The following is a 27099-nucleotide window of genomic DNA, read 5'->3' as shown; positions in this document are numbered from 1 at the left end:
TTAAGGAGCTCCAGTTTAGAAATTGTTGACAAAGTCAGTGTCAGAAACAATTTTTTTTTGCTGCTCTCATCCACTCTAGCTAGAGTTTTACAGAGAAAAAATGATGAATTTCTATAAATACCTATCAGCTGGCAGCTGCCTAGAAAATTGCTCTTTGTCACGAAAGCATTAAACCGATCTTTTCAGTTACTAGTTTTTGTCTATATATCTAGAGGGAATTACATTCCCTTTTTTATTCATACTGAATGAGTCTTATGTGATCAGATTATTTATGTATTCGTTAGTCCTCATCCCCCAGTTCTCATGAATCTTTTATCCAGTTTAAACCCAAAGTATGATGAACTTGGCAAAAGGTCAGTATGTTCATGGAAAATACACAGCATGGTACAAGGGAGATCCAAGTACTGCCCTCTGTATGAACAAGTCTGTAGTGTAAATTCAACTATGTTGTTAAATATCATAGGATTAATTCAAGAGAGTGACATTTTAGATGAAAGTACCACAAAAATTCATAAAATATGACCCTCATGGAATGTCGTCCACCTGTCCCATCTAGTGGGTTCATATTTATGGTTATGAAAAGGCACGAAGGGATCAGTTTATATGTATGTGGGTTTGTAAGTAACATACTTAATTGCATTTCTTCTACTTTTAAAAATGTAAGGAAAATTTTCTAAGCTGTGATAATGCGAGGGCAAGTATATCTATGCTAGTTAAGATAGCAACTGCCTTCAGTGTAAAGGTTGGTGGAGTTCTGGTCTGTTTCCCCAGATATCTCATCTATTTCCTATTCTGCACAGGCCAGTATTAGGACCTCTTATTACTGTCTTAACTTCCTATCAGAAAATTCAAAGTTGAGAGATCATTTGCCAAAGAAACTGTCATGGCTCTTCAGCCTTGAACTTCTTACTGAATGAAGCATAAGAAGGATTAGTTTCCATTCAGACTGCAGTTTGTTCCCTAAAGATTTCTGTAGTTTTTCTACAAAAATTCAAACTTACAAAAAAGAAAGAGAGGAGAGGGAACAATTACATATCCTCACTGAACTTGGAGCAAGACTATACATAAACTACGTAGTGGAATACAGTAAAATACTGTTCCAGTTTGCAATACAGGTGGAACTAAGGTTTTGATGAGAAACCTGATGAAGATATCTTTTAGGACAAATGATAGAAGAATTTGGCCCTCTTACAATTACAGCAGTTATGTTCAAAAGCTTTTTCAAATGTAATTATGTTCATGCTAATCCGATTTAGCTACATCTACAGTAGTGTTAACAGAATGCTAATAAAATGAAACCTAAAGTTACCAATGAAATATTTTACTCTTTTAATTAGAGGAAGGAAAAGAGACTTTAGTTTGCTTTTGCTTATCTTTCCAATCACCTGGGAGGCAGTCAGCAAATACTCTACTGTAGGTCACAGCAGCTCACGGAGACTTCACACATAGATGGAGACTATTTTTAGCATGTTTCTTACATGACTAGCAATTCACTTCAGTTTTCACTACCCATTCCAGGGAGGTTCTGAGGTTTAAATTCTGTATGGAGACTAGATTTTGAACCTTTTTTTTCATATGATAATTGGATGAGTATCTAGCCATGCCCTTCTTTGGCAACTGCATTGTTATCGCAGGCCCTCCCACTTCGTTACCGAAGGTCATCTTTCCCTTTTCCCATGCACAGTAATCGCACCCAGAAACTCTGAGCATCTATGCTGGAAAGGTGATCAGCTTTAAGTACGTACTACAGTCTAGAGAAGTGTTTGAGAGCTACCTTCTTTTTTGTATTCTCCACAGATCCGAGGCAGTCTGAAGCAATGTTGCCTTCCGCTTTCCCTAACACAAAGGGCAGTTGACTATCAGTATCTGAACAGAGGAGACCGCAGAACTGAAGATAAGAATAGAGTCTGATGTTCTTTTATCAGGATGCGACAATTACGCAGCTCCGTGACTGTAACAGCACCGGGCAGTACCAGTAGAGCCTATAGACTCTGTGGCACCTCTCAGAAGTAAAGGTCTGTAGAATACCACACGGGAGAAGAGAGGTCACGGGGGAGTTGAGCAATGTCCGTTCCACACTTTTAAGAAGGTAGATAAGGTAATATGCTGGAGGACCATATTCCTTGTCTCCTACAACTCTTATAAGACAATACGGCCTAGGAAACTGCGTCACCCTCTCTGACTGCTTCAACCCTACCCATCCCCTCCTACCCCTCCATGCAGCTGGTACAAATAACTGTGCCAAGGAGCAGAAGGACCGTAGATACAGGTGGGAAAGGTGGACCTTTTGTCCCTTTAGCTCCCAGCAGGTTCATTGTAGAGCCCTGCCAGCCCTAGGGATTCTCAGTGAAGGCACGCTGTAGTGTCTGTAGGGAAAGGTTCGGTATGTACAAGTGAGAGGCTGAATGGATACCAGGCACCACTGCCTACTATAGAACATGGATACCCTTTGAAAAGCCTCAGGAAAAAACAGCGGGTGACCTGCCACAGCTGGTGCAGGTCCAGTACAGAACACGGAGCGGCTCTGGAGATCAGCTTCTCAGACCCAACAGGCATCCCTCAGCACCACAAATCCTCACAAGTGCACAGGGACTGGCTGCTGGCACCCTGTTACTCAAACCTGGGACCAGGGGATTCACTTGAGGTTCTAAGTCCTCTGGTTAATCCTAGTGGGATTTCGCCATGGGAACCAGGTGTATTAAACAATTTACCTGCGATACATCTTGGCACTGTTCCCTCACTGCACAAGGACAAGTCAGAAGCTGTATGAAATCCTAAAACATTCAAGGAACCTGCAAAACCAAGCTTTTGCATCTTGTAGAGATCAACTCTAAGGTTCCTTCTTCAAGGGGTACAAATGGGTGTTATTTACAGGTCCTGGCTGCCAGTTTTCAGTGACCAAGTTCACCGTGCTTCTGGAAGTTTTATAAAAGGTAATGAATGGAGACAGACAGGCTTGCAAAATAGCTGTCCTGTTTAAAAATCACACCGAATATATGATCAGACAACTTCCCTTTTGCTTTTATCACTTAGCTTTTAAAAAGGTAACAGAAAAATCAGAAAAAATGTTTTTAAATTTAAAGACTGAGAGGTGATTAGACTTTTAAGAAAACAGGCCTTGGTGACCGATTAATACTGGTTTAGATGATCTACAAATTCAAATTATGAAAATTCAGCCAATTTTTGTATGTACAGACTCCTCCTAACTTCTCAGCTAGCTGGTTTAGCCAACAAAGGAAAACAGCCACAATTGAACTTCAGGTATAATTAAACACTGGAGTCAATTGAACCAGCGCAAAACTTTTGTGCTATCAACAAAGTATTTCATTCTAAGCTACGCTTATTCCAACGTAGTCTCCAAGGAAGGGGTATTGACACGCACACGTATTAATTAAACTAACTAGCAATGCCTGCTTCACCTGCACGGGGTTAACCTTCCGCACAGGCACTTCCCCGAAGTTGAACTGACCCTATTGTGCAGCCGCTCCGTCGGCCACCCCGCTCGGAAGTGGCTAACGTGCCAGCGGAGGGGCCGGCAGACAAAGAGGGGCGCGCTGCCCGCCTTTCCTGGCCGGAGGATCTAGTCGCGCTCACCTACCGCGGCTCACGGCCCCCACCCCGGTGCGCGCCCCGTCTCCGGGCAGGACCGGGTGCTCCGGCACCCGCAGCCCTTCGCCGGGCCGCTCCCCGCCGCTGCCGGAGGGCTGAGCCGGCCCGGGGGCTTCACGCCGGTCCCAGAGGACCCCGACAGGCTTCGGCCTCCCCCCGCCGGACTCGCCGCCGCGTGCATCCGGGGCTCCAACCGGCTGGTGACGTCAGCGGTATAAAGGCCTGCAGCGCCTTTGTTCGCTCTCATTGCGCAGTTGCCGTTCGGTTGGAGCGGAGGTGAGTGTGCGAGGCCAGCTGAGCAGGCCCGGGGGCTTCGGGGAGAGGGAAAGCGGGGCCCTGCAGGGTGGTAGTGGGCCGCGGAGGGTGGCGGCGCGGGGAAAGGCCCGGCCCGCGCGTGAGGGAGCTTCGTTCCGCACGCCCGCCGCTGTGGGCCCGAGGTGAGGCGCGACGGAGCCTGGCCTGCCTCCTTGTCCGCTTGGCCCCGTGTAGGGTGGAGGGAGCAGGGCGGCGCGGGGAGCGGGGGGACCCCAACCGCGTGAGGCGCGGTGGCGCCGCCATTTTAGGTGCGGGGGGTTGTGCTGGAGGTCCCGCTGCCTGGGCCTCCGCATCCCCGAGGAGAGCGAAGGGAGGGCGGCGGCCGAGCCTGGAGGCCGGGCGGATAGCTCAAAACGGGACTGAGCTGCGTGGTTAGGTTAGCGCCGGGGCAGTCGTTCGGCGCCGCCACGGAGACGAGTCTCTGTGAAAGGTGGCCGCCATTTTGTGGAGGTGCGTGGGGATCGCGGAGGGTCTGACACCCCCCCACGCGCGCTCCCCCCGGCGCGGTGCGCCCCTTCGCGGGGTAGAGACGGGGGCGGGCGCGGCGCGGCCTTCGGGGCGGCCTGGTGCCCGCCGGTGTCCCGCTTCCCGGGGGTTGCTTTGTTCCCTGCCCTCCTGCGTTGCGGGAGCTGCGCAGGCCGCCCCCTCCCCCTTGCACGCTGCTGCGGGCTTTCCCGCCATTGGGCTGGAGGCTTGCGGGTAGCGTTTGTTCACAGGCGCCAGGCGTTTTGGCAAGCACTTCGGGGTTTTGTTTTGTCTTAGGCCCCGGGCTTTTTTGGTTGGGTTTTGTTTTTTTTTTTTTTTGGTTTTGTTTTGGTTTTTGTTTTGGTTTTTTAAGTCCTCCCCCCCGCCTTGCCTTGGCCGTGGCTTTGCTCTGTAGAACTGTAGTGACGGTCTGGTATCCGTTCGGGCTGACACGTTTCGTAGGCCAGGACTTTGGCGTAGTTTTGATGTACATCAAATAATATAAAGAATGAGGTTAATTTGGAATATTGGTCCAAGTTGACTTTAAAGTTAGTATTTTGCTGTTACCTTGGCATACTAAGTTTTTTGCAACATCTGTGGCGGGATCTAGAGGGAGTTACCATCGAGCACAAAACGGCTGTAAACCTGAAAGACTTCACATTCACCCATACTGCTTGATCTTAAGAGAGTTCTTACCAGTATTTTGTTTCACTTTTTAAAGTTAACTTGATCTATTGGAAATAGACTGTACAATGGGAAGAAGCAACTGAAGGCAGTACTACTTCTAGTTGCTTCTGTCTAAATTTAATTTTATTAATGTTCTTTATACCTCATGTCTCTTAATGGACAAATAGCTCAAGAAAGTTTGCTTGTTTGAGGAAAGAAGTCATTTATATTCCATGAGGTGGTATGGAAGTCTCTGTGCAGTTTGATGTTTTGTTAATAACAATGTTACGCTTTTATTAGGTCATTTGCAGAATCAAAATGGTTGAAGCAGATCGTCCTGGGAAACTGTTCATTGGGGGCCTGAACACAGAGACTAACGAAAAAGCCCTTGAGGCTGTATTTGGCAAATATGGACGCATTGTGGAAGGTAAAAAGAAAAGCCTTTCTATTTTAAGATATAAAAAAGCAATAACATAGCTGTGATGACTTTTTTTGGCATTGATTGTCTGAAATGATAGTGCTTTCATGTCCTCTAAGAAGTTCTGAGCTTGAAAGGTTAAATAAAGGTTAAGTGTTGCTGCCTGATTACAGGAAAGGGTAACACGGCTTTATTTCTGCAGTCCTTTTGATGAAAGATCGTGAAACCAACAAGTCCAGAGGATTTGCATTTGTCACATTTGAGAGTCCAGCAGATGCAAAAGATGCTGCCAGAGATATGAACGGAAAGGTAGGAATTAACACCAATTATATGCTGCCGTGGCTACTGACCAGCAGTGTTGATCTTTGGGGTAAATTAACTAGTAATAGATGTTGGAAAGACAGTGGGTTAGAATGTCCTCGAGACAAGTCAAAACTTTGAATTTTGGCAAGATGTCTCTGCCTCCATGAAGCTGGAATCACTTTCTCCTGGTTACGGATTTAACACTAGAAAGTGAAGTCAGTCAATTGTACTCTTTTTTTTTTTTTTTTTTTTAATTGGTGGTGGAGGACTTCTTAGTCAGCTCTTCATTCTTGCATGTCTTCTATAATGCTCTTGTTTTATCATATTTGACTATAGTAACGTGTAAATTACACTTCAGGGAAGTGTCTTACCTGAAAGTATTAATGGTTCTCTTAACATGGGTTTAATGGAACTTCCCTACTGTGCTGGAGTGTTGATGCGCTTATCTGTTAATCTATAGATAACCTCCTACATTGGTGAGTTGCATCATCAATCTACCTGGCATGTATGAGGAGCATCTTGCCAGTTAATGTGAAATAACTTTCCAGTTAGCCAGTAATTGAATTTGCTTGTTTACACCCTACAATGCAACCATATGACTTCTAAGTAGTAAAAATTCAATGCATATGTAATTCTTTAAAAAGAGAAACGTAGGAATTTGGAGCAAAAGTTTTGAGATAAGCGGTGGGATGGTTTGTCAAAGGGCTGTAGGCTGTTGTGATCTGTGTCTGTTCTGGCATGTGTTTGAAAAGCTGGATGCAAGTTTGTAACTTATTGATCCACAGCTGCTTATCTTCATAGCAGTGCTGTCTCTTTAGACAGTGAAAGCTGTCTTCTCAGTTCACCTGAATGTCAGACTCTGGTATTTCATGCATAATCTGAACAGTGGTGTTAAGGTTATGCTGCATTGGCCTGTTTCTAAGCAGTGTCTCTGAGATGCTGCTTGTGTAAGGAGAAGAGGCTTCTACTGATTCTTATTAATTAACACTTGGGATTTTGGTAGCTGTTTGTCTTGTTAGCGTAAGACATTGAAGTGAAAGAAAAATGTCAGTCATTGCAATCAAGTAAGTAAAGCAGAACAAATATTTGCACTTTGGGAATAAGAAAATGAGCTTGCTGTGGTGTTCACAGTGAACACAAGTAGTAAAACTTCCTTGGTTTGTGTTATAGCAGGGCTTCTGCTATGTGTACTTTAGTTTCTGGGTGCTTCAGGACAACTGCATAATGATCAGTGTTACTTTTTTTGGAGACTTGCTTCCTTTTTAAACAAGTTAGTAGTTCTTTTCAAGGCAGAGAGTGACAAGTCAGGTAATGTCCTTTCTGTACAAGTCTAAACATCCTTAAAGATGCTCCTTTTATTTATTTCTCTGTTGTGTAGTTTGCTGCAGTTCTGAAGATTTGTTTACTGTAGTTCTTAAACACTGAGTTGCTCTGAAGTAGTAATTGCACTGAATCCTCACATAAGGTAACTTCAAGCACCAACAACTAATTGTCAGACTGAAAGGAGTTCAGTTGCTAATCCTGAGTGTTTGTGGAGTGCAGCTTTCAAATGAAAATTCCTCTGGAAATAATCACCAACTGTTCTAAATCTTGAGTGTTGTGGCAAGTGTTTGGTCACATTGGAAACATTCAAGAAAGCAATGCTTCGTAAAGTAGCTAAATGTGATTGAATGTTTGGCTGAGATAATGCCTACATGTTTGGAATGCACCATCTGCATCGCTGTCAAGAAGTGCTAGAAAGTACTGCCTTGTGGATCATCATTCTCATGGTTTCTGTCTTCAGCACTACAAATCTAAAAGTACCTTCGTCCGCTTTGAAATGTGAAAAGAACATCCTCACTTGGGATTTGTCCTAGAATGACCTTTTTCACATAAACATTTAGGTGCTGCTGTGTATAGTTCCAGTTCTGTACTGGTCTAGTTTGGTTCAACCATGGATATGAAAGATACAGAAGATGTTCATGACATCATCTTGTTCTTGTCCTCATCTTCAGAAAGCCTTCTGGACAATAAATACTGCTTATACTTCAAAAAGACACTGCATTCTAGATCCAAGGAGGAGCAATGTTGGAGGCATGCTGTGGGAAGAGATCGCTGTAATAAATCAGAACTTGGAGTTTTTCTCTCCATTTGGAAAGAATGGATTGGAGCATCATGAGTATTTCAAGCACTTAAGAAGCAGCAGCAGAAGCACTGTGCAGACAACAGTCGAAGTACTCTGTAAAGAGTTAGTCAACCTGTCTCGTTGGGGGAAGAGTTCTGCATTGCCAATGTGTTGCTTACTTCTTCATTCCAAAGGAATTCAAAGTTGCAGCCAGTAGAAGAGGCTGACTTAACTTAGATTCTGCAAGAGTGAATATCCATTTAATTTTTTTTTCCCTGCAAATATTTATGAAAAGCATGTATCCAGTGTTTTGCTCTTTTCTGGGTAGGTGGAAGGGAGTTAATTATATTTCATTCCAAAATGGGATAAATACAGACTAGTCTAAGATTGCTTGTTGAAGACTGATTTCAGTCCTGCAGAAAGAGATCAGTCAGGACATAATGATTTTAGAGTCAGGGTAGAGATTTTTCACTTGAAAAAATTACTTTCTCTGCAGAATTGGATCAATGTTAGCATGTCTGAGCAGCACAGAAGTGGTAGAAGTACTTCATCATAGCAAATTACTAACCTTCTTTAAGAGCAACCGTAATTCATGGTAGTCAAGTCTAAATGCTTATGTCATGAAATGCACATGCTTATCTGGATGCAAGTGTGAATCACTCGGTCTGTAATGGTCATTTTGTGCAGTAGGCTGTTCTCATGACCTTTTGATTTTAAGTCCTGAGGACAAAATGGATAATTAGAGGGTAGGACCTTAGAGGAAACATCCAGGACCAGTAAATTCCAGTGTAGACCTGCCAAACCAGCTGGACTATGTTAAGAGGTTGGAAGTAAATGCTACAATCCAAATAAGTCTAAACTGAACTCAGTGCTACAGAAGGTTGTCTTCCTCTAAGCAACAGAAAGTGTTTTCAAGTTCTCTTAGTGAAGAAGCAGTAACAATATGTAGAAGCTCAGCTTCATAAGAAATGATCTTCAGTTCTTGAATATGTTTGGTGAAAGGAAGCCCGCTTGATGTGTCATGAAGGAACATGCAGAAATGGTGGAGTCGCAGCATCGACAATAAAACCATCCGTTGGAGAGGAAAGCCCTGTGTGGTGTTAGCTTGCAGTTTCATGCACGTTTCTGTAACTGTTTCTTTGGAATACTTGATTTCTGCCCCACTCCCAAAACTTTCCAAATTTCATTCATCTTTTCTGTTGGAATGTGGAACAGTTTGCAGGACCGTTTTCTCATTCTGTTTGGTTAATGTTCCCTGGCTCACCTTACAAAGCTGTATAGATTGTTAATTCCACATATAGGAGTTTTTATGATTGCCAATCTATTATTATCCTTAAGTGACTTAAATTACTTTACTGCTTTTTAGCGCCAAGGTGACTCCACTTTATGGTGCCCATATCATACTAAAAATGCTACTGTAACACTCTGAATCAACGTTATAAACTGAGTGTTTATTTTGATGGCTGGTGCTTTGGGCTCATTGGAAAAAAAAATTCTTTATTCTGAGGTGGCTTGGGTGAGTTTTACATGTTCAGTGAGACAAGACCTTTCTTTGAGCTAAGAACCTGTAAAATGAAGTTGTCCCCTCGGCTTTAAAACAGGACAAACTTTGACAAATATCTTCTGATGAACAAAAAAGAAGAATCTTCTTGGACCTAACAAAAGGTCTTTTTGGACCTTAGGCATAGCTTTTTAAGACTGCTTGCATAAAGCAGTTTCCAGAGAAACGTATCTTTTTGCCTAGGTGAGATGCCTAAGTGCAAAGCAGAAGGAAATAGAAATGAGAAGGAAAACTTTACCTCCTCTGTAAAAAAAAAAAAAAAAAAAAAAAAAAACAAAAAACAAAAAAACCCAAAACCTTGGACCTAGCCTCCAGGTTTCCAGAACCTGTGCTACCAGAAGGGGATGGTGTTTGGTTTCCAAATTTCAAACAAGCTGTCCAGAATCTGCTATGAAATTGAGGACAGCACTGGTCATGATGGCAAAGCTTAAGGCTTCAAGCCCATTGTTCCTGTTTTGAGAAGGATGATTGAGATAAATGATGATGATGGCGAAATATGATACAAACTGAGCAGTTCCAGTGATTAGAGGTACTAATGCTTACTCCTGGAATGTTTCAGCTTGTCATGCCAAAAGGCTTTTTGAGGAACCTTCCATAAGTAAAATATTTTTAAGATAAAAGCCAAGACTGGTGTGATTTTGCTAGTAATCCTTATTTTTTTTCCTTACAATGGATCAAGTTGAACCTGTGGATATACACGTAGGTTTTTCAAACAGTAGCTACAAGAGTTCATATGGTGGCAGAATACCAGAGCTACTAAAGTGTATGATTTCAGAGAGGGCTAGATTTCAGTGAAGAACAAAAAAGATTCAGTAAAATACTATCAGCAGTTCAGAGTAAGACATTACTAGCAGTCATATTCTTGTTCATTTATTGCAGCAAAGTGTGATAAACGACACTTCCTGCCGATGTGATTCATTAGTTGTCGTAGCAGCATTAAATATTTAACTGCTAAAAAAGGCAAATAAGCTCTGTTTGCCAGGATAGATATGTAGTAATCGAACTTCAGCAGAGCTTGTGATCTTGGCTCTGCTATAATTGCCAAATGTGTGGTGTCTGAAAGGTTACACAGAAATTTGATGAATTAGGTTGAGTTACTCAATATGTCTTAGCACCTGCTCATGTTTGAGGTATGATAGTTGGCTGCAGAGTTCCTGTTACTGCAGGTCTGTATTCCAGAAAAAGTTTCCACTTCTTTCCACCAAAAAAAAAATCCCAAAACCCACACAACAAAATCCCCAAACAAGCAAAAATACCCACAAAGCACCTCCACTCTGGAAAAACAAGTAATTGAGTAAATTGTGACAGTCACCTTTTTTGAAAACCCAGCTTGAAACTGTAGAAAAGAGGGGTGAAGTATCATACTGAGTCTGCTTTGTAGATGCTGAAATTACTTCTAAATACTGCAGTGATCACCGTTATATCAGGACATCAAGAAAATGTACTAAACGGCCTCCCCATTGCCAGAAATCCCAACTGAAGCTAACGTATCTTCAGCTTAATCCTATAACTACCGGTGCAGTCCTAGTTTGGTACAAAAGTCCATGGCAATTGAAAGTAAATTGGAGATGATATAAATCGTGTTTCATTTACAGAATAAATGACATGGGGCTGCCGTAATCATTGGACGCGTGTGTTTTCACTGAAAGTCCTTTCTGATGCTGCTCTGTATTTTTTTCATCAATACCACAAGAATGAAGTACTGTAGAAATTAGGCCCAACGTGCTGCTGAGTACATGGGGACTAATACTGAAGACTGAAATCAGTTCTAGAGTTGCTCTAACTTTATAAAATGGAAGCCCTATAATTGTCAAGCAAGAGGGGCTTAATTTAAGAAATACAAACATGACTGAGCAGTAAGTAAAGCAGCTTCTTCTTTAGTCATTAGATGGGAAAGCAATTAAAGTGGAACAAGCAACCAAGCCATCCTTTGAAAGTGGTGGTAGGCGTGGGCCGCCACCCCCTCCACGAAGCAGAGGGCCTCCCAGGGGCCTTAGAGGTGCAAGAGGCGGAAGTGGCGCGAGAGGACCACCTTCAAGAGGGAGTCACTTGGGTATGTATTTACCTCTCTCATTATATACTTGGACAACACACAAGACAATCCCATTGGAAGATGACAATAATCCTACTGGAAAAAAAAAAGTCAAACAGCCGAATAGTGCACTCCTTGTTCTTTATTAAAATGATGAAATGTGATCTCAGCAGTTTAGTCAAATTTTTGATTAGACAAGTACACCTTAAGAAAAGGCTTTCAAATGTGAAGATTCCCTTCTACAGCTAACACTCCACTTGACTTTTGGCTATGAAAGAAAAGCAAAACTCCTGCCCTGCACGTGAGAAAGGAAGCTTTCTGGTATTCAAGTTGAAAAAGCGATTCTCTTCCGTCAGGGAAAGGGAACTGCCTTTCATTCTTACTAGCAAGAGGTCTAAACTTACTAAATTCTAGGACTGATCCTTCCAGATCATAGTGGGCGTTAGGGAAGCTGAGCCTTCTTTGCTGTTATAAAACAGTAGTGTGTTGAGTTGAAGCTTTCTGAAGTGGAAGGATAGTAGATTACTTGATACTGGATATTCTGTAACTTACGATACAGCTATTTATGCAGAGACTTTTCAGTATCAAAACTATTGCTTAAGAGAACAGGCAAGCAGCACCTGAAGTATAACAGTAAAAGCTGTAATGCAGAACAAATTCCCTGGAAGTAGTGAAAACTGCTGTCTTGGAGAGTCTGTGTAGTAGGTTCTACAGACTCTGTAGTGTCTCTGTTCCCTTTCTACGTAGGATCTTCTCTAGTACATCTTCCCAGGTGGCTCTTGTCTTCTGAGAACAGTAACTTGTTGAGCATTTAAGCTGTGACTGATTACAGATAGCAGCTATCTTTCTCACTTGTGTCACACCTTGTGGCTTTTGCATAAGTTCTAAAAGACAGTTCTTGACAGGAATTTAGGCTGTGGAAAGTTAACTTGGTGGGCTCTCGATTCTGCCAGTAGCATCTAGTAGTGGCCAAAACACAAGAAGAGGCTTTGAGGTCTAACTTTGGAAGTTTACTGTTGATCACATAGTGGTAATATAACAGTGCCTAGTTATTTGTAGTTCAGGCTTTAGGGGCATACAGGTGAATATCCCAGAAATAAGTTGGTTCATGGCTTATCCTTCTAGGATCTTCTCGAGGGCCACTTCCTATGAAGAGAGGTCCACCTCCACGAAGTGGAGGCCCACCACCTAAAAGATCTGCACCTTCAGGACCAGTGCGTAGCAGTAGTATGGGAGGAAGAGGTAAGGACTTCCTGAATTATTTTGTTGCTTAGTCAGCTGTAGACTCATAGTCTGTCTTCAGGAACAGTTGCAAATCATTGATTCTAACTTAAATCTGCTGTGGCATAGTGTATTGTTTTTCTAATCTATTGGTTCATACCAGTATCACTTTGTAGCTGTTTGGAACAGTTTGGTGTGATTTGGTGGCTTATGTGCCTCCCAGTGCTGCTTTAAAATTGTACAAGCAGAAATGTAAAGTGTTATATATGTAGGCTACAGAGATACTTATTACATAGGTATAAACAGTCTGCTAATACTTCACTTGCCTTGAGGAGTCTTCTGTGTGGCTAAATACTAATTAAGCTTTGGACTGTTTTTCTTAAGCTCCCGTGTCACGTGGAAGAGACAGTTATGGTGGTCCTCCACGCAGAGAACCCATGCCATCACGAAGAGATGTCTACATGTCTCCAAGAGATGATGGCTATAGCACTAAAGATGGGTAAATTGTTTTACTAATTTAGTTTGTCCTTTTTTTTGGTTGTTCAGAGAAGGATTTTGATCCCAAATCTTTGGAGGTGTGACATATTGCTAACATTTCCATTCTTGTTCTTTGTAGGTATTCAAGCAGAGATTATCCCAGTTCCAGGGATACACGGGACTATGCACCACCTCCACGAGACTACGCGTATCGGGACTATGGTCATTCTAGTTCACGTGATGAATATCCCTCTAGGGGCTATAGGTACCTACTGTTGGATTTCTTTCTCCCTGTCGTGTTTTTTTCTTGCTGGGTCCTCACTGATTTGTACTAAGTCTTAGTAGTCTTTCCTCCTATAGTGATCGTGATGGCTACGGTGGTGGACGTGACAGAGACTACTCGGATCATCCAAGTGGAGGCTCGTACAGAGATTCATATGAGAGTTATGGTAAGAATCCATTTTGAGGATCGTGTAGTAATCTGTACAGATGTCATCAAATCTGACTTTTACTAGGTTGCTCATGTCTTAGGGGGAAGTGGCACACTTTTTTTTTTCCCCCTACAGTGAAAGTGCAGTTGTTGGTTATCATTTGATCATCTTGTTAAATAAGCTAAAGAAGCAAAGTCTACAGTTCAGAATGGCAACTATCTCTGGAAATATGGCTGAGTTTCTTCTCTAAAGTAACAAGCTGTTCTGGAATACCCAGTAAAGAGCCTGCCTGAATAAACACCGTCTTCATTCCTTCAGAGTCTTTAAATCCACTCACTGCCTGATAGGCAATCCCCACTTTAAATACCATTAATGTGGCAGATTATATTAAGAACATCTCGATACATACAAAAGAGTAGCAGTAAAAATTTAAATACAGCAATTCTGTAAATTCAGATTGAAATTGTTATATATAACTTATGGTGTTGCCATATTACCTGACCATTGACCCTGCAGGTAACTCACGTAGTGCTCCACCTGCACGAGGGCCCCCGCCATCTTATGGTGGAAGCAGTCGATACGATGATTACGGCAGCACACGAGATGGATATGGAAGCCGAGAAAGTTACTCAAGCAGCAGAAGTGATGTCTACTCAAGTGGACGTGATCGTGTTGGAAGACAAGACAGGGGTCTTCCCCCATCCATGGAAAGGGGCTATCCACCTCCTCGTGATTCTTACAGTAGTTCAAGCCGCGGAGCACCCAGAGGTGGTGGCCGTGGTGGAAGCAGATCTGATAGAGGTGGAGGCAGAAGCAGATACTAAAAACACTCTTAAACTTTTGGACCAAGACAGATTACTTCTCAAAAAAAATGAAAAGTGGAAGTTGTTCTATCTTTACTACCAGAGGACTACTAAAAGGAAAAGTTGTTTTTACCTTTTTTTATTGTTGCCTGTTAAGTTTTCCCCTCCATGACTTTTATGCTTTTGTGAGGAAAAGTTAAACCAATGTTTAATTTCATTTCAAAATTGTTAACATTTCTTTCAAAAAGCAGATGTTAAATGTATAAAACTTGAGCTGTGTACTAGTGTTGTAATTTTCAAAGTAAAGTTTCCCTGAAAGCTACTCTTCCCATCTGATTTTCCTCATGAATGGAACAAGCAGTTCTTAAGATCTTCCACACAACATCCAACCATCTAACATGGAGATGGATTGTTCTACATGTTCAGCATCTCATTCTTAAAGTATTGCTTGTGATTTGGAGGGTGGTGGGGATATTCAACACAAAGTTCAGTTGTGCCTAGAATTTGAAGTCACAGTGTTTCCAGTACAAAATGCCTTCAGACCCTTGTGTAAAGAAAAATAGAGGATATCGTTCACTTAACCCGAAAAAGCAAGTGGATAATACTCTTTTCTGCCTTCCTACTGTTTCATGGGGAGTTTGAAAAGGTCTCCCCTCAAAATAAATCATGTACATGTAAGTCAGCTACAGAATACTGTAAAAATAAAAAAAAAAAATTTGACCAATTCCATCAAAGAAGCTGCAAAACGATGCTTACTCATACTGTTTCAAATTTTTGCAACTCTGTAGTGTTTCACTTTTAAAGGAACATCTTTGATTCCAAAGGAGAAAATAAGATAAGCAAAGAAGTCTTTCTCTCCAACTTCTCAAAGGCTTATGGCTTCATAAAAACAAGTGAATCTTTCAGCATTCCACAGCTGATTTAAAGCATCAAATGCCTGTGAAACAGCAAAGATGGTAAGCAAAGCAAACTAGTTTTTCCAGTCTAAGTCAAAATTGAACCAAGTTACCTTCCTCTAGTACAGTAAGACAAGTTGCACGTCATGGCAATGGAAGTGCTGTCTAGATTTTTTTTAAAAAAAAAAAAAAAAGGAAAAGAAATACTCCAATACATTAGAAGTTCTCCAAATTCAACATTTCTTCTTGGATAAAAGCATTTAAGCACCAATTTTGAAATAAAGACAATGCAGCTGACTGTAGACAGAATATTGCCAAGTAGGGTTGGGAGGGGGTATTTTGTGCCCAGTATCTTTCAATGAAGATGCTTAAAGAGGCTACATATACTATATTTTAACAAAATTAAAGCCTTGTGAAATCAGGAATTGGTTTAGATTGACAAATATCATCTCGGCTATTGGGAGTTTGAAGCAAGCCATTGCAAACTTGACGTTTAGTTGGATGCCTGACTTGTTTAGTTTGACACTGCGTCACAGGGATATCTAGTACATGTGGCAGAACCTGTGGCAAGTTATGACTCAGGTAAAGCCATGAAGTTGAAAAGATGCTCTTGAATATATTAGACGTGAAGACCTCCAACTAAAAAAAAAAACCAAACCACAAACCCAAAAGCTTTGTACCACTGTTTAGTCCTCAGTAAGTTTTGTCGTTCAACTTATGGATTTAACATGGCAGTGCACCATTGGAAAGGAATGAGAATCCATAAGCCATGCAACCTGTTACTAAGCCAGTCCAGTCTATTCCAAGCCAGTGAATCTTCCACCACTAAAAAAGAAGTAGTAAAACTTGCAACAGAGTAATCTACAAACCCAAGCTTGTGACTTTTTGAAAATGGGGGGAAGCACTATAGGTTGTCTGGTGCTGTAAAGCGTACTTTTGTCAATTTATCGTATCTTCTCTTGATTGCAGGGTGATACCTTCTAGAAGATACCACTGAAGTAATGCTGGTTCATCTGTGTTGATGGCAGAGATGAGTAGTGCCTGTGCCCATACATAAGGTAAATAATAAACTAATGTAATAGCTGGAAAGAAGATTTCTGGTTCTGTGTTCATGGACTTGGATGGACATTCTTCATGGCTAATATTTTCAACTTCCCGTTTGAGTGTTGGAGGAGGAGGTTTAAGTAGGCTTTTTAAGCTTACCAAGTTGGAAATGACAGTGAGAGTCTTCTCACCTGCAGAAATTGGTCAAGTTTGGCTATGGGTGAACGTAAAATAGGATTACAAATGCATTTTAAAACATGCTGTAGAGAGTACTTACTCTAGGAATCTTTATAAGACCAGACCATAAAAATCTGAGGAGGAACAATAAATGTCAGTACAGATATTTAATCAGTCTTGTTAAATGCGCAGAACGTGCAATTTAATGACTATACTGAGTATAATCTTTGATTAGGAATTAATGTCTGGCAGAGTTCTTGGATTAAACTGCAGGCTTCCAGGTATCTCCAGAATGGTTTAAAACTTTGTAGGTTAGCTGCGTTTCATGACTTTGAAGCCTACGCTATTAAAATTATTTTCAGACTTCATGTAGAAGAGAGACTGCCTCTTCTGTTTCTCTGGTAACTCACCAGGAAAACCAGAAAGTGGTGGGGGCTGTCATGCTAATACAGCTTTTCAGAAAATTTTCCTACTAAATATTTGATATTTAAAAAAAAAAGGAAATAACTTAATGCATGCAAAATCTTAAAATCTAGTGTAGAGTGAAGGATAGTCCCTTTTCCAAGGGAGGAATTATGTAAGAAGTGTATGTACTTTTATGTGATTTTTTCAATTGGTTTTCAAAGTACTGTGTAAATGTAAGAACATATTTTGTTGTTAGTTTCAAATACTGCTTTTGAGAACCACCTTTGAAACAGTGAAAAGAAAAAGCTGTAGTTGGTACAGTGCTGTTCATCTGACACATGGTCACTGATTGCAGGGAATTTCCATCTAGTGTGAAGGATAGGTTCTGTTGCATACTGTGTGGTGTTTGTAGTCTGTTGGCTTACAGTTTATTCTTTCTAGAGTCTCAGCAACAGCAGCTAAATGGCTATGCAGTGCCTTTGTCAGAATATGCCTGTAATGCTTTGTAAATGCTCCTGATAAATTGCTGCCGTTACCTTGATAAAGAAGAAAACCCACGCTTTTATTTCAGGGTACGGGAATCTTTTTCAGGTCAAGTACAGAAGCAGCATGAGAATTTTCTGTTCTGAGTCGAAGCACATAGTGAAACAAAACAGAAGCTTCTACCTGACCAACTTCTTATTTTTCTGTCATTTGATAGAATTTCAACCAACAAAGTGTTACTTTTCTTTTCTTTGTGTTCATCTTAAGCTTGACAGTTGAAATACTTAAATCACAAATCCTACTGGAAAGGACACCATTTGAACTACAGGAGGTGTCTCTCAAGATTAAAAAAACCTAACGTTTTTTCATTCAAAAATCACTTCTCAATCCAAAATCACTGTTGTCAGTAGTATGGCACCAAAGTGGATTAGGGAAATAGATCTAAAAGTAAGCTTTTGTGCCTTGCTACCCCACCAACCTACAAAAAGTTGCATGAGTCAATTTTTAAATTTATAGTTTGAGGCTGATCCAGATGATGAGTACTCTAATAAAAGAGGTGGAATACTGTAATATGCAGCATCCTAGGCCACTTTAAAAGGTTTTGCCAAATCATTGTATAGGTTGTGTCAGAATGTTTTCAGCTTTGTTGTATGCGTGTGCTTCCATTCTCTGTGCTGGCTGGGAAGCTGAAGGTTAATGACTCTTGGCAAGTGAAAATGCTTCTCTCTTGTGGAAAAAATTAAGTGCTTTTTTCCTCGATTCACTAGATCTGTTTTGTCACTTATTGGTGTTGTAATTAATGAAGATACTAAAAGTAAAAGCACACTTTTTCAGCCTACTCTGCCGCTTACCAACATTTGCAAATTCTTAACAGGCGTGGTGCCAATGATAGTTTATGGAGCAGTAAACAGAACTTAGCTCATGGCAGGAAAGGCCATGCTAACTGTAAATAATTCAGCAAGCTGTTCACCTTGTCTTGATCACAAATTTTGTTAAATTTATAATACATTATCCTTTACAGATTAACACTAGTGCGTATACCAGTTTATTACAGGAGTCCTGAGTGTCGTGCTGAGATGGTCAAGAGCTAGTGGAGTTTTGTGGTGGGCAGGGTTTGGAGGGGCAATACGCACAGGAATTATGGAGGCTTTACTTAGCACTTGCTCTGGGGACAGTGTGTACAAGAAGTGTTCCTTAATACAAGTAGTCCTTACGTAATTTCAGTTGTTGTATTCTGTTGTGATGTTTTTTCATTCTGTTGGGACAAATTGAATATAATCCAAATCATGCATTGTGTCTATAAACCCAATCAACTCAAAGGTGATTTAGCTTTTTTGTCAGTTGGTTTCTGAGAGTGTACTAACTTGCGTTTCCTTTTTTCAGTTATGGTGACTAGAAGGCGGCAGTGCAGCAGTGGATATGCGTTGGAAGATGGAAGGATAACAAAACACAACTGATAAAGCTTGGCTTTGGAGTGTGGTGTTACCCGCTATTTGTTTTAGAGGGTTGTGCTATCATTCAGGAGTTGCCTTGAAAAGTAGCACTACTAATCTCTTGGATACAAAAAAAAATTGTCGGATGGAAGTCAGTTGCTGTCTGCCGTAGCTAACATCTTCCAAGAGTCAAGAGTGAGCCTTTTCTAAGTCAGTATACGTGCATCAATAGATGCTGCAGCAGAAAAATACTGTGGGGTTGCCCTTCACTTACTTTACACCCCCTTTACCTGAGGGTGCTTTCTGTTTATGCTGAAAAGAAGAGCAAGTTATATAGAAGTTTTAGTCCTCTGGAATACAGAGGATTAAATTGCTAGAAATTCTTCTTCACTGAGAGACCATGAAAAGTTTCACTATAGTCTTACATTCAGAGTTTTATGATTGTCTAGGCCTTCTGGATGACAGGGAGGAAGTGTTGATGTACCAAGACAATAGTAGTGATAAATCCCCAGAATAATTAGTGTCCTTGTATATACTAGCTTCTTGTAAAACCCCAGAGAGCACTGAATCTCTTGCAACAGGATGCTTTCCTCTAAAACTTTGCCTTGGTTTTGATGCATTTTTATCTTACATACATGTTGGATGAGCCAGTGTATGAGAGAGGAATCCTCACGCACCAGTATTTTATGTAGAAAACTAACTTCATATTGACTGAAGTACTTCAGCAGTCATGGCTAATAAAGTTTATACTGACTTCTGTTGTAGACATAAACTGATCTCTTACACAACTATCAGTCTGTAAGGAGTAGCTAAAGAAGAAAAAGCATGCATACCTTGTCTAGGGGTTGCTACCTTTGGGTTTTGGGATACCACTTTGAACTTCAGTTGTGGACTGCAGATTGTAGGAGTGAGTCTGCCTGAATGTAGCAGATGGGTAGAACTGCAGTATTTCCCAGGGCTAATAAATTTACTGTTAAACAAAAGCATTATGGGTTTTGGTTTTGCTTTTTTTAAAATTAGAAAAAAGACCTGTTACTGAGCAACACTTGCATGGTGGAAAGGACTACAGGTGTTGCATATTGATGGAGTTTTAGTGTTACAAAGTGGCCTTGGAGAGTGTATCTTCTCCACGATAGAAGAATATGAGACTCCTTTTTCAGCAGTAGCTTACTGGGTACTGCTGTTAGGCTGAACCAGATAACCCTAACTAAAGTGTAATGCCAACATATGAGCTATCACACGAGAAAAGTTTGATACCTGCCTAAAATTCTAAGTTATGAGAATGTAACACCAATGTAAATTAGCTCATGCGCTGACTCAGACTTCGTCATTGAAAGTCTCTGGTTTGAATGTAAGGCATCAGTAGATTCTGCAGCAGAAAGACTCCAGCATTGTTCTTTGTGTTGGGGGTTTTCTCTCTGCTGAAAAAAGAGCAAGTTACATAAAAGTGAGCAACTGAGGAGAATCGTTCTAGAACGTTTTCTGAACGTCTGAATGCTGCTCCCAACTTGCTCTGGTTACCATGCTGTTATGATGTATATGCTGTCAGAGTCCTTTGATAATTGGGTATAGACAACCCCACCACCTCCTTTTTTTTTTTTTTTTAAGTAATACTGTCCTATATAGTCATCAGTGGTGTAAGTCAGGCTGCAAATACAAGTGTATTTGTAACTTGGGGTGGAGATGGACTCTGCAAGACGTGACACAGTTCATGTGGTATGTCCCTGTCAGCAAATAACCAAAGTTGAAGTCTTTCCAAAAGGTTAGACCAAAAACTTCCTTGATTGGTAGCTATACCTTCATACCCTGGGTTTGCCACAGAATTAATTTTAATGAGGTGGGTGAACAAGCTGGAAAATTTTTAGATGGGTCCTTTCTGAAAGATGTAAGGTTGGCCTTGAGGTGGCTGATCAGAACTGCCTTACATTTTGGGGCTTTCTGAATATGTGCATGTCTCCTGGTCTTTCAAGCTGTTGGTAAGGGTTCAAGACGTGGGGAAGTATTTTCATTTAATTGCAGTTGCAACCATTAATTGCTTGGCTGCAACAACTGCATGTGAAATAGTCATGAAACTAAATCTACTTATCTACACAAAGAAAAGGTTTGATTTAGAGGAGGGAGTGGGCGAAGCTGTGTTCAGGTTTGTAGCATGTAGTTCAGTGAAGCAGGTGTGTAATTCTCCCTGTGCTGAAATACTTATGTCATTCTTTACATCAGAAATTGTTATGTTCTGATGAGGTGACTGAAGTGGATGTCTGCCATGTACAAATGATTGTCCCCAGTAGATGAATGAGCATTAGCAGTTGTCCTTGCCTACCACAGATTTGGAAAAAGAAAAAGCAACCTATGAAAGTGGAAACTGCAAGTACTTCTACAAAACGGTGCTCATGAGAACTGGAAAAGGAAAGAAAACCCCTGAAGTTCGTGTAATTAGTCATAAATTTGAAATGTTTTCCACACACAGCAATAGTTGGAGATGTACTTCAGATGGCAATAAGTTTTGTAATTTAGCTTCAGCCAGCTTTATCGTTCACACTGGCTGCAGCTACCTGTGACTAGTATTTCCACACGAGGGAACTGGAACTCATCCCCATGTCATCATAAAGGTCAAAAGTCTGTCTAACCCTGAAAGGGCAGTTCTCACTGATTTCTCACTGGTGGCTGTTCAAAGTGATCCCTGTGTAGGTCCCAGTACCAGTCGTAAGAAAGACCTGGAAAGCGGGGACACAAACCCATCTGTATTTGTGGTATGTAATTTATCCTTCTGCTGTCTTGTCTCTCCATACCCTTCAAATTACTAGCCTAAGCGTTTGAGAGCTCTGATGTCTTGAGAACAGTTGCTTCAAGAAACAGAATTGGCTCAGAGTATTGTCACCGAGGAATTCTGGTCTCTAGGTTCATCTGTTCCCGTTGTATTGCTTCAATCCATGGTGCTCCAGCTTCTTTGGCATCATAAATGGAGCATTGCTTCATCTTCCATCTGTTTGGTGAAAGAACAGTTAAGAAAATGGCAAGATGGCTGGACTTTTCTGAATTGATAACGATCGATAGTGATGGTTAATATTGTCCCAGAGCAGTGTGAAAACCTGACACTGCACCATACAACAGATCCTGAAGAGCTGGTGGGAAGGGACATTTTAATAGGACAAGCAAAACAGTTGAGAAGTTTCATTCTTAAACTTACAAACTTTTCAAAGTTAGCCAGGTGTTTGTTTTGAGAGATTATAATCTTCCAAAAACCCCATTTGGATTGTATGTGCGCTTCTTACATAAAGTAGTTAAAAAGCCAGATTTTTCCTATGAAGTGCATGATTGGAACTGATTTTCAAAAATCAGATCTTGAAAGTAGAAAACTACTATAAAAGGCAATTTTAAGATCTAGGTTTGCCACGCAGAGTTAAAAAAATACGTATTTAAAGTCAGTGTGTTGTTTCTCCCCAGTAATCTTTAGTGTGAATTTCAATTTTAATGCTCATTATTTACAGTACCAAAGATAAATTTACATTTACTTCTTTGGGCGATAGCCACGAGTTAAGACCAAGTTTACCAGATGGTAGGTTACCAGCTGCCACAAGGAGGAAGTTACTAGGTAAGATATCTTTGGTGGAAAAACTATCCACGTAAATTCTTCTATTTTCAATAATGTTGGAAATGTGTAGTTAAAGATCTGCTTTCACTGTCTAAAGTAACAGAGCACTAGAAACTATTTTATAGAAACCCCCATGTTTCTTACCTTAGAGTAACTACTCGTTCTTAAGATTTGGTGAGTTTCTGTGCTGACCAAAAAAAAAAAGTAGTTTCACACTTGAGCTCTGCAAGCAGCAGCAGAGGCAGGAAGATGTAATCACGGATGTGGGTTCCAGCAAGCTGCAGCACAGGAGAACTGCGCTGGCGGCAGAGCTCTCTGCGATGAATCCAGAAGAACAAATTGTAACATGGCTTATTTCATTGGGAGTTTTAAATTCCCCTAAGAAAATAGTAGATGATCCGGAGGAGTTCCTGAAAACTTCTCTGAAAGATGGAACTGTGCTTTGTAAACTCATTAATCGACTTCTTCCGGGATCTGCAGAAAAGGTAACTCTTTAAGATGTATTTTGCTAGCCTTAGCCTGAAACAGAGCACTGCTCAGTAAAATACGGCCCATGTCATTTTGAGGGATGGTTTTCTTCAGTCAGATGAGCAAGGAGCATCAGAGAGAGAAATGTGTTACATTTCAGTTACTAGTTGTATCTAATTGAGAGCAAAGTACGATTGTAGCTTTAGTTCTTTGATTTTGTCTCTACATCCAAAAAAAAACCCCGAAAGGTTGCAGTTGGCCGACTTACATATGTTCATTCAGTGGCAGGAAATACCGGGCCTACCAGAGATGAAAATATCTTGGTTTTGAATAAAAGGATATGCACTTTGTATTTACGTAAATATCGTTAATTACAACGGTAAATATATTCACTTTTTTCAGAACTCTTACTGTAAAATACTTGGTTAGTCAGAAAATACACTAGACAAGCAGATTAGGTTAGGAATAAAGTATAAACCTTGCATCTGTGCCATTTTGAACTGTCCCAAGGCCAGCAAATCCACTGGTACTGAAGCCGTTTAAGCCATGCAAGTACCTCCTGTTACAGTTTTATGAGGCGTGTATTCAGCCAGTCCAGAAGTGTCAAAGTAAATGCAGGAGAAAAAAAGGGAAGGAGTCCCAATGAGAGATAGGAAATGGCAACACAGAAGAGAAGCTGTTTAATTAAAAAAACAACAAACAGGTTCTCCACGCTGTAAAATGGGAGCCTTTATTTATTATGCAAAAATCAGTTTTGCTAGCTCCTTTTGCTAACATGTGATGGTTGGGGGACAGCGTGTTCTTAAAGGTCATCAATTTCCCACTGTCACTTGGGGCACTGTCATATGTTGACATTCAAAACAAGATGCCGACCATTTCGATGTGTGCATCACTTCCTCCAGTGGCTCGCTCTTCCTGCTTCGACAGCTTGCCTGCCACCCCCATCCGCCCCCTTAAGAAGCTTCCCTAATTCAGTATAAAACGCACATGTCAATATTCACGCAGGCCTTCTGAACAGAGGCTATAGAGAAGATAATGCAATGATCTCAGTGGATTTTCTTTCTTTAGTATTGCCTGGAGCCTAAAAATGAAGCTGATTGCATCAGTAATATTCAAGAGTTCTTGAAAGGCTGCGCACTCCTTAAAGTGGAGGTAAGTCAACTTGGATCGTTCTATTGTCACAACATGCTTGTTTAATCAGCCTTCTGAAAGGAAGCCAGATGCCAGAGGGACAAAATTGGTACTCATTCCTCATCTTTTGTATTAATAACATAAATTAGAGCATGGGTAATTTAATACTCTGTGTGGAGAATTTGGAAACAGAGTGTATTGATTGTGATCTTAACAGATTCCTTCTCATCTTTTGAGACAAACCTAAATGGTCAGGTAGAAATACGTGCAGCAATTACAGGAGGTTTGTCTAAACAAGAGTTAAGCAGTGTGGACCTGTTTACATTTTTTTTTCATTATTAGAGAGAGGGGATTGCAGGTTTTAGCCTGGCTTTAATATGAAGGTGAAATATTCTTAATACTGCAGTATTTTTCATCCCCTTGCAACTGTTGTGTGAGATTCTGCCAGACACATAATAAATTGATCCTTACACGTAAAAATAATCCTAATGAAGACAAGACACCTTTTCTGTGGCTACGCCTGATCCTATCTGTATGCTGATTCTTATGCTTAAGCATAGCTCATATTTGCAAGACCAGAGTCTAAATGAATCACTTAAAGAGTTCAGCTAATTTTGCCATCAATTTTTTTACTAAGTGCATATGGATTTAAAATGTAAAGACTTTTGTATCACTTAAATTCCTACGGTAAAAAGAAACCTGTAACTAAGAGCCATCACTGTCTTGTATGAAATATGCTCAACATTGTGGAAAAAAATACATTCTGAAGACAAATTCTGCCAGAAGCAGGGACAGCATCCTTGGGCATTACACAGAATATTCATGCACTACAGTGAGAAAAGTCCAACCCATGGTAGCTCCATTCCTCTGCTTTTCCTTTGAAGTAAAGAGCCTTTCTTCTCTTCAGAGCATTTTAGCTAACCAGCATGGAAATTTGCTCATTCCAGAACAGTTTCACTAGCTTGTTGTTTCCCAGTAATGCATTTCTCAGAGCCTGCTGCAGCAGCCCAGTTTGAAGAGCAGATGTATATAGAATCACTGAAGGCCCATCACATCAGACATCAGTTGTTGGCAGTCTTCTGGTACTGACCATCTGATTTCCTCCATTTTTCAGAGAGTTTATTTTTGTATTTAAGAACTAATCATGATGGTTATGGTGGAAAATGTTAATAAATAGGAGTCTTAAACAGCTAAAACATAGGGCAAGGGAACAACCCTCAACTGTCATGCTTTAACATCTCATAGTTTTGAAAGCCAGTTCTGCAATATTGCAGTGATACTCCACAATATTCAGATACTAGAACTAGCAACATTGTGTGTCCAGCTCTGAGTGTTGCTCTGATGCTCCCTCTGCCTTTTCTTCCTTGGTTTTAATTTAAGAAAAAGTTTCTGACTCATTTTTTCTTCTGATTTATAACACCCTTAATCTTTGACATATTCTGCCACTTCAGTAATCTTCCTAGTGCTCATGTGGTTGCCCCTGTTGTGGTTGCTGTGAAAGGAGACTCAAAAGCTGAATAAAAGCTCAAATCTCTCAAATTCGAGTTTAAATTTTGCATCAAAATGAAAATTACTTCTTATTTTTTTTTCCAAGATACTAAATCATCTTAGAATGCCAAGTGAAGACAGGAATTTTGCTTCTTTCTGGCTCCTCTCTGTAGCCTCAGGCAGTGGAATGCTCGTGGTAGGACAGCTGAGATGGTGAGCAAGACATGGCACAAGTCAGAGTGCTTGTGCTTCCCTCTGGCTCTTCTCCTGTATTGCCAGCTTTTCTGAGTGCTCTGAAGGTAGAGAGAGACATGACAACCCTCTGCCATCTGTTCCTTCTAAATGCTGCCCTGTTTGGACCCTCTTGGCAAAGAGACTCTAAGAAGTATATCTAGAGGTGGTCTTCCCTCATGTCTCATGCTTAGTTTGCCTTGAGAAGGGCCATTGCCCTTCAGAGGGGGTTTCTCTGCAGCACATTTACTCTGAAAGCATGTTTGGAGCATCAGAACAGGCAGGGAACCTTCTAGTTCCAAGATCTGTCAGCAAGGATGTTGCAGTGATGTGGTGTTATGTCTAAGGAAGATGAGCATAGGATAGAAAATCTGTTCTGCCCCAGTAACCTAGCTTGAGAAAGAAGTCACATCAGGAAAGCTCTTGGCTTAATAGGTTTGAATTCCCTGACTTCCATCCTGCTGCTTACCCAGACTTTGGATATGACAATAAAACCCTAACGGTTCTGTAAAATTCTGCCCTTCTCCAAATGCCACAGAGAACTCTTGTTCTTTAGATATGACGAAGTAGCCTGGGACTGGATCTGAGCCATTTCTCCTGTCTTAAGACTGAGAAGTGCATGTTATGGTCAGAGACTCTGTTCCTGTTGCAGATGTGAGCAAAAGAGGATGTTTGAGGAAATTCAGAGCTCACAGCTTCTGCTCTGGATACTGACTTGTACAAAAGGGCCTCATCCTGGGGAATCTCAATCATGAAAAACTTCATACATGACATTAGCATCCCATCCTAGCATCCGATGGCTTCCTTGTACTTTGCCAAAGCAGTGGCTACCTTCATACTATGCCTTAAATTTGTTTTTGTCATAGATGTCTGTACAGCTGCCATTTGGAGATGAATACATCACTTCACTAGGCATTGGTAGTGTGCAGGGAAGGTGATCAGTGTGGAAGGTAGGGCTTCCAGCAGCTTTTGGTTGAAATCCAAGTCCCATCTTCTACTGAACAGGTACTGCCTGCCAATCTCTTCCAGTGGGAATGCATGCAAAGAGGTTACTCCTGCAGAGCTACACATACGCACTTCCCTCCTACCCTTCTTTGTTGTCCTGGTAACTCCATCTTAGGAAGTGGAAGAAAGACACAGTGAAGGAAACAGAACCTTCTTCTATTTTACCGGAACAGTGAAACATTTGGACATAGTGGAAGGGAGGGAGAAGGACACTCTGTGACCTTCCTTCTTTGATGTGGTTCCATTAAGCTGCAGCAGCTTTACAGGCTGGTTGTTTGAGCTGGAAGAGTCCATCTCATTGCAGGGTATAAACAACCAAACTCTTTCTTAGCTTCAGCCCAGGA

The 27099-nt window shown here is 41.0% G+C and overlaps 2 protein-coding genes and 1 non-coding gene across 6 annotated transcripts in view; all 3 read left to right on the top strand.

Annotated features, from left to right (window-relative positions):
- Positions 1 to 3864: 3864 nt before the first annotated feature.
- RBMX (RNA binding motif protein X-linked) lies at positions 3865 to 14476 on the top strand. Of its 2 annotated transcripts, none has more exons than XM_086470629.1 (9): positions 3865 to 3885; positions 5356 to 5482; positions 5676 to 5782; positions 11323 to 11494; positions 12599 to 12715; positions 13079 to 13193; positions 13311 to 13436; positions 13532 to 13620; positions 14119 to 14476. In XM_086470629.1, exons 2-9 carry the CDS (start codon positions 5374 to 5376, stop codon positions 14424 to 14426), a joined length of 1143 nt encoding a protein of 380 aa, XP_086326755.1. In that variant the 5' UTR covers positions 3865 to 3885; positions 5356 to 5373; the 3' UTR covers positions 14427 to 14476. The 2 variants fall into 2 exon arrangements, with proteins under 2 accessions (XP_086326755.1, XP_086326754.1); XM_086470628.1 differs by having other exon boundaries at positions 13517 to 13620.
- On the top strand, positions 5532 to 5605 carry LOC147414906 (small nucleolar RNA SNORD61). The gene has a single exon (XR_015183802.1). It is a non-coding gene; the product is annotated as a small nucleolar RNA SNORD61 (small nucleolar RNA).
- An 8242-nt stretch (positions 14477 to 22718) lies between the features above and the next one.
- ARHGEF6 (Rac/Cdc42 guanine nucleotide exchange factor 6) overlaps positions 22719 to 27099 on the top strand; it is a 41064-nt gene continuing 36683 nt past the window's right edge. For all 3 annotated transcript variants that reach the window (XM_086470374.1, XM_086470372.1, XM_086470373.1), the window contains exons 1-2: positions 22719 to 22917; positions 23969 to 24052. In XM_086470374.1, coding sequence (XP_086326500.1) covers positions 22753 to 22917; positions 23969 to 24052 — 249 coding nt within the window. In that variant the 5' untranslated portion in view covers positions 22719 to 22752. The remainder of the gene's footprint in view (positions 22918 to 23968; positions 24053 to 27099) is intronic.

Source organism: Leptosomus discolor, chromosome 9 (assembly GCF_034619465.1).
Source record: "Leptosomus discolor isolate bLepDis1 chromosome 9, bLepDis1.hap2, whole genome shotgun sequence".
In the NCBI taxonomy this organism is placed as follows: Eukaryota; Metazoa; Chordata; class Aves; order Leptosomiformes; family Leptosomidae; genus Leptosomus; species Leptosomus discolor.
This window is presented reverse-complemented; position numbering and strand designations above follow the sequence as displayed.

Coding starts and splice junctions, on each gene's coding strand:
- RBMX (XM_086470628.1), top strand. CDS start 5,374: ATGGTTGAAGCAGATCGTCCTGGGAAACTGTTCATTGGGGGCCTGAAC. Junction 5,483..5,675: donor ATATGGACGCATTGTGGAAG/GTAAAAAGAAAA, acceptor TTATTTCTGCAG/TCCTTTTGATGAAAGATCGT. Junction 13,437..13,516: donor TATCCCTCTAGGGGCTATAG/GTACCTACTGTT, acceptor AAGTCTTAGTAG/TCTTTCCTCCTATAGTGATC.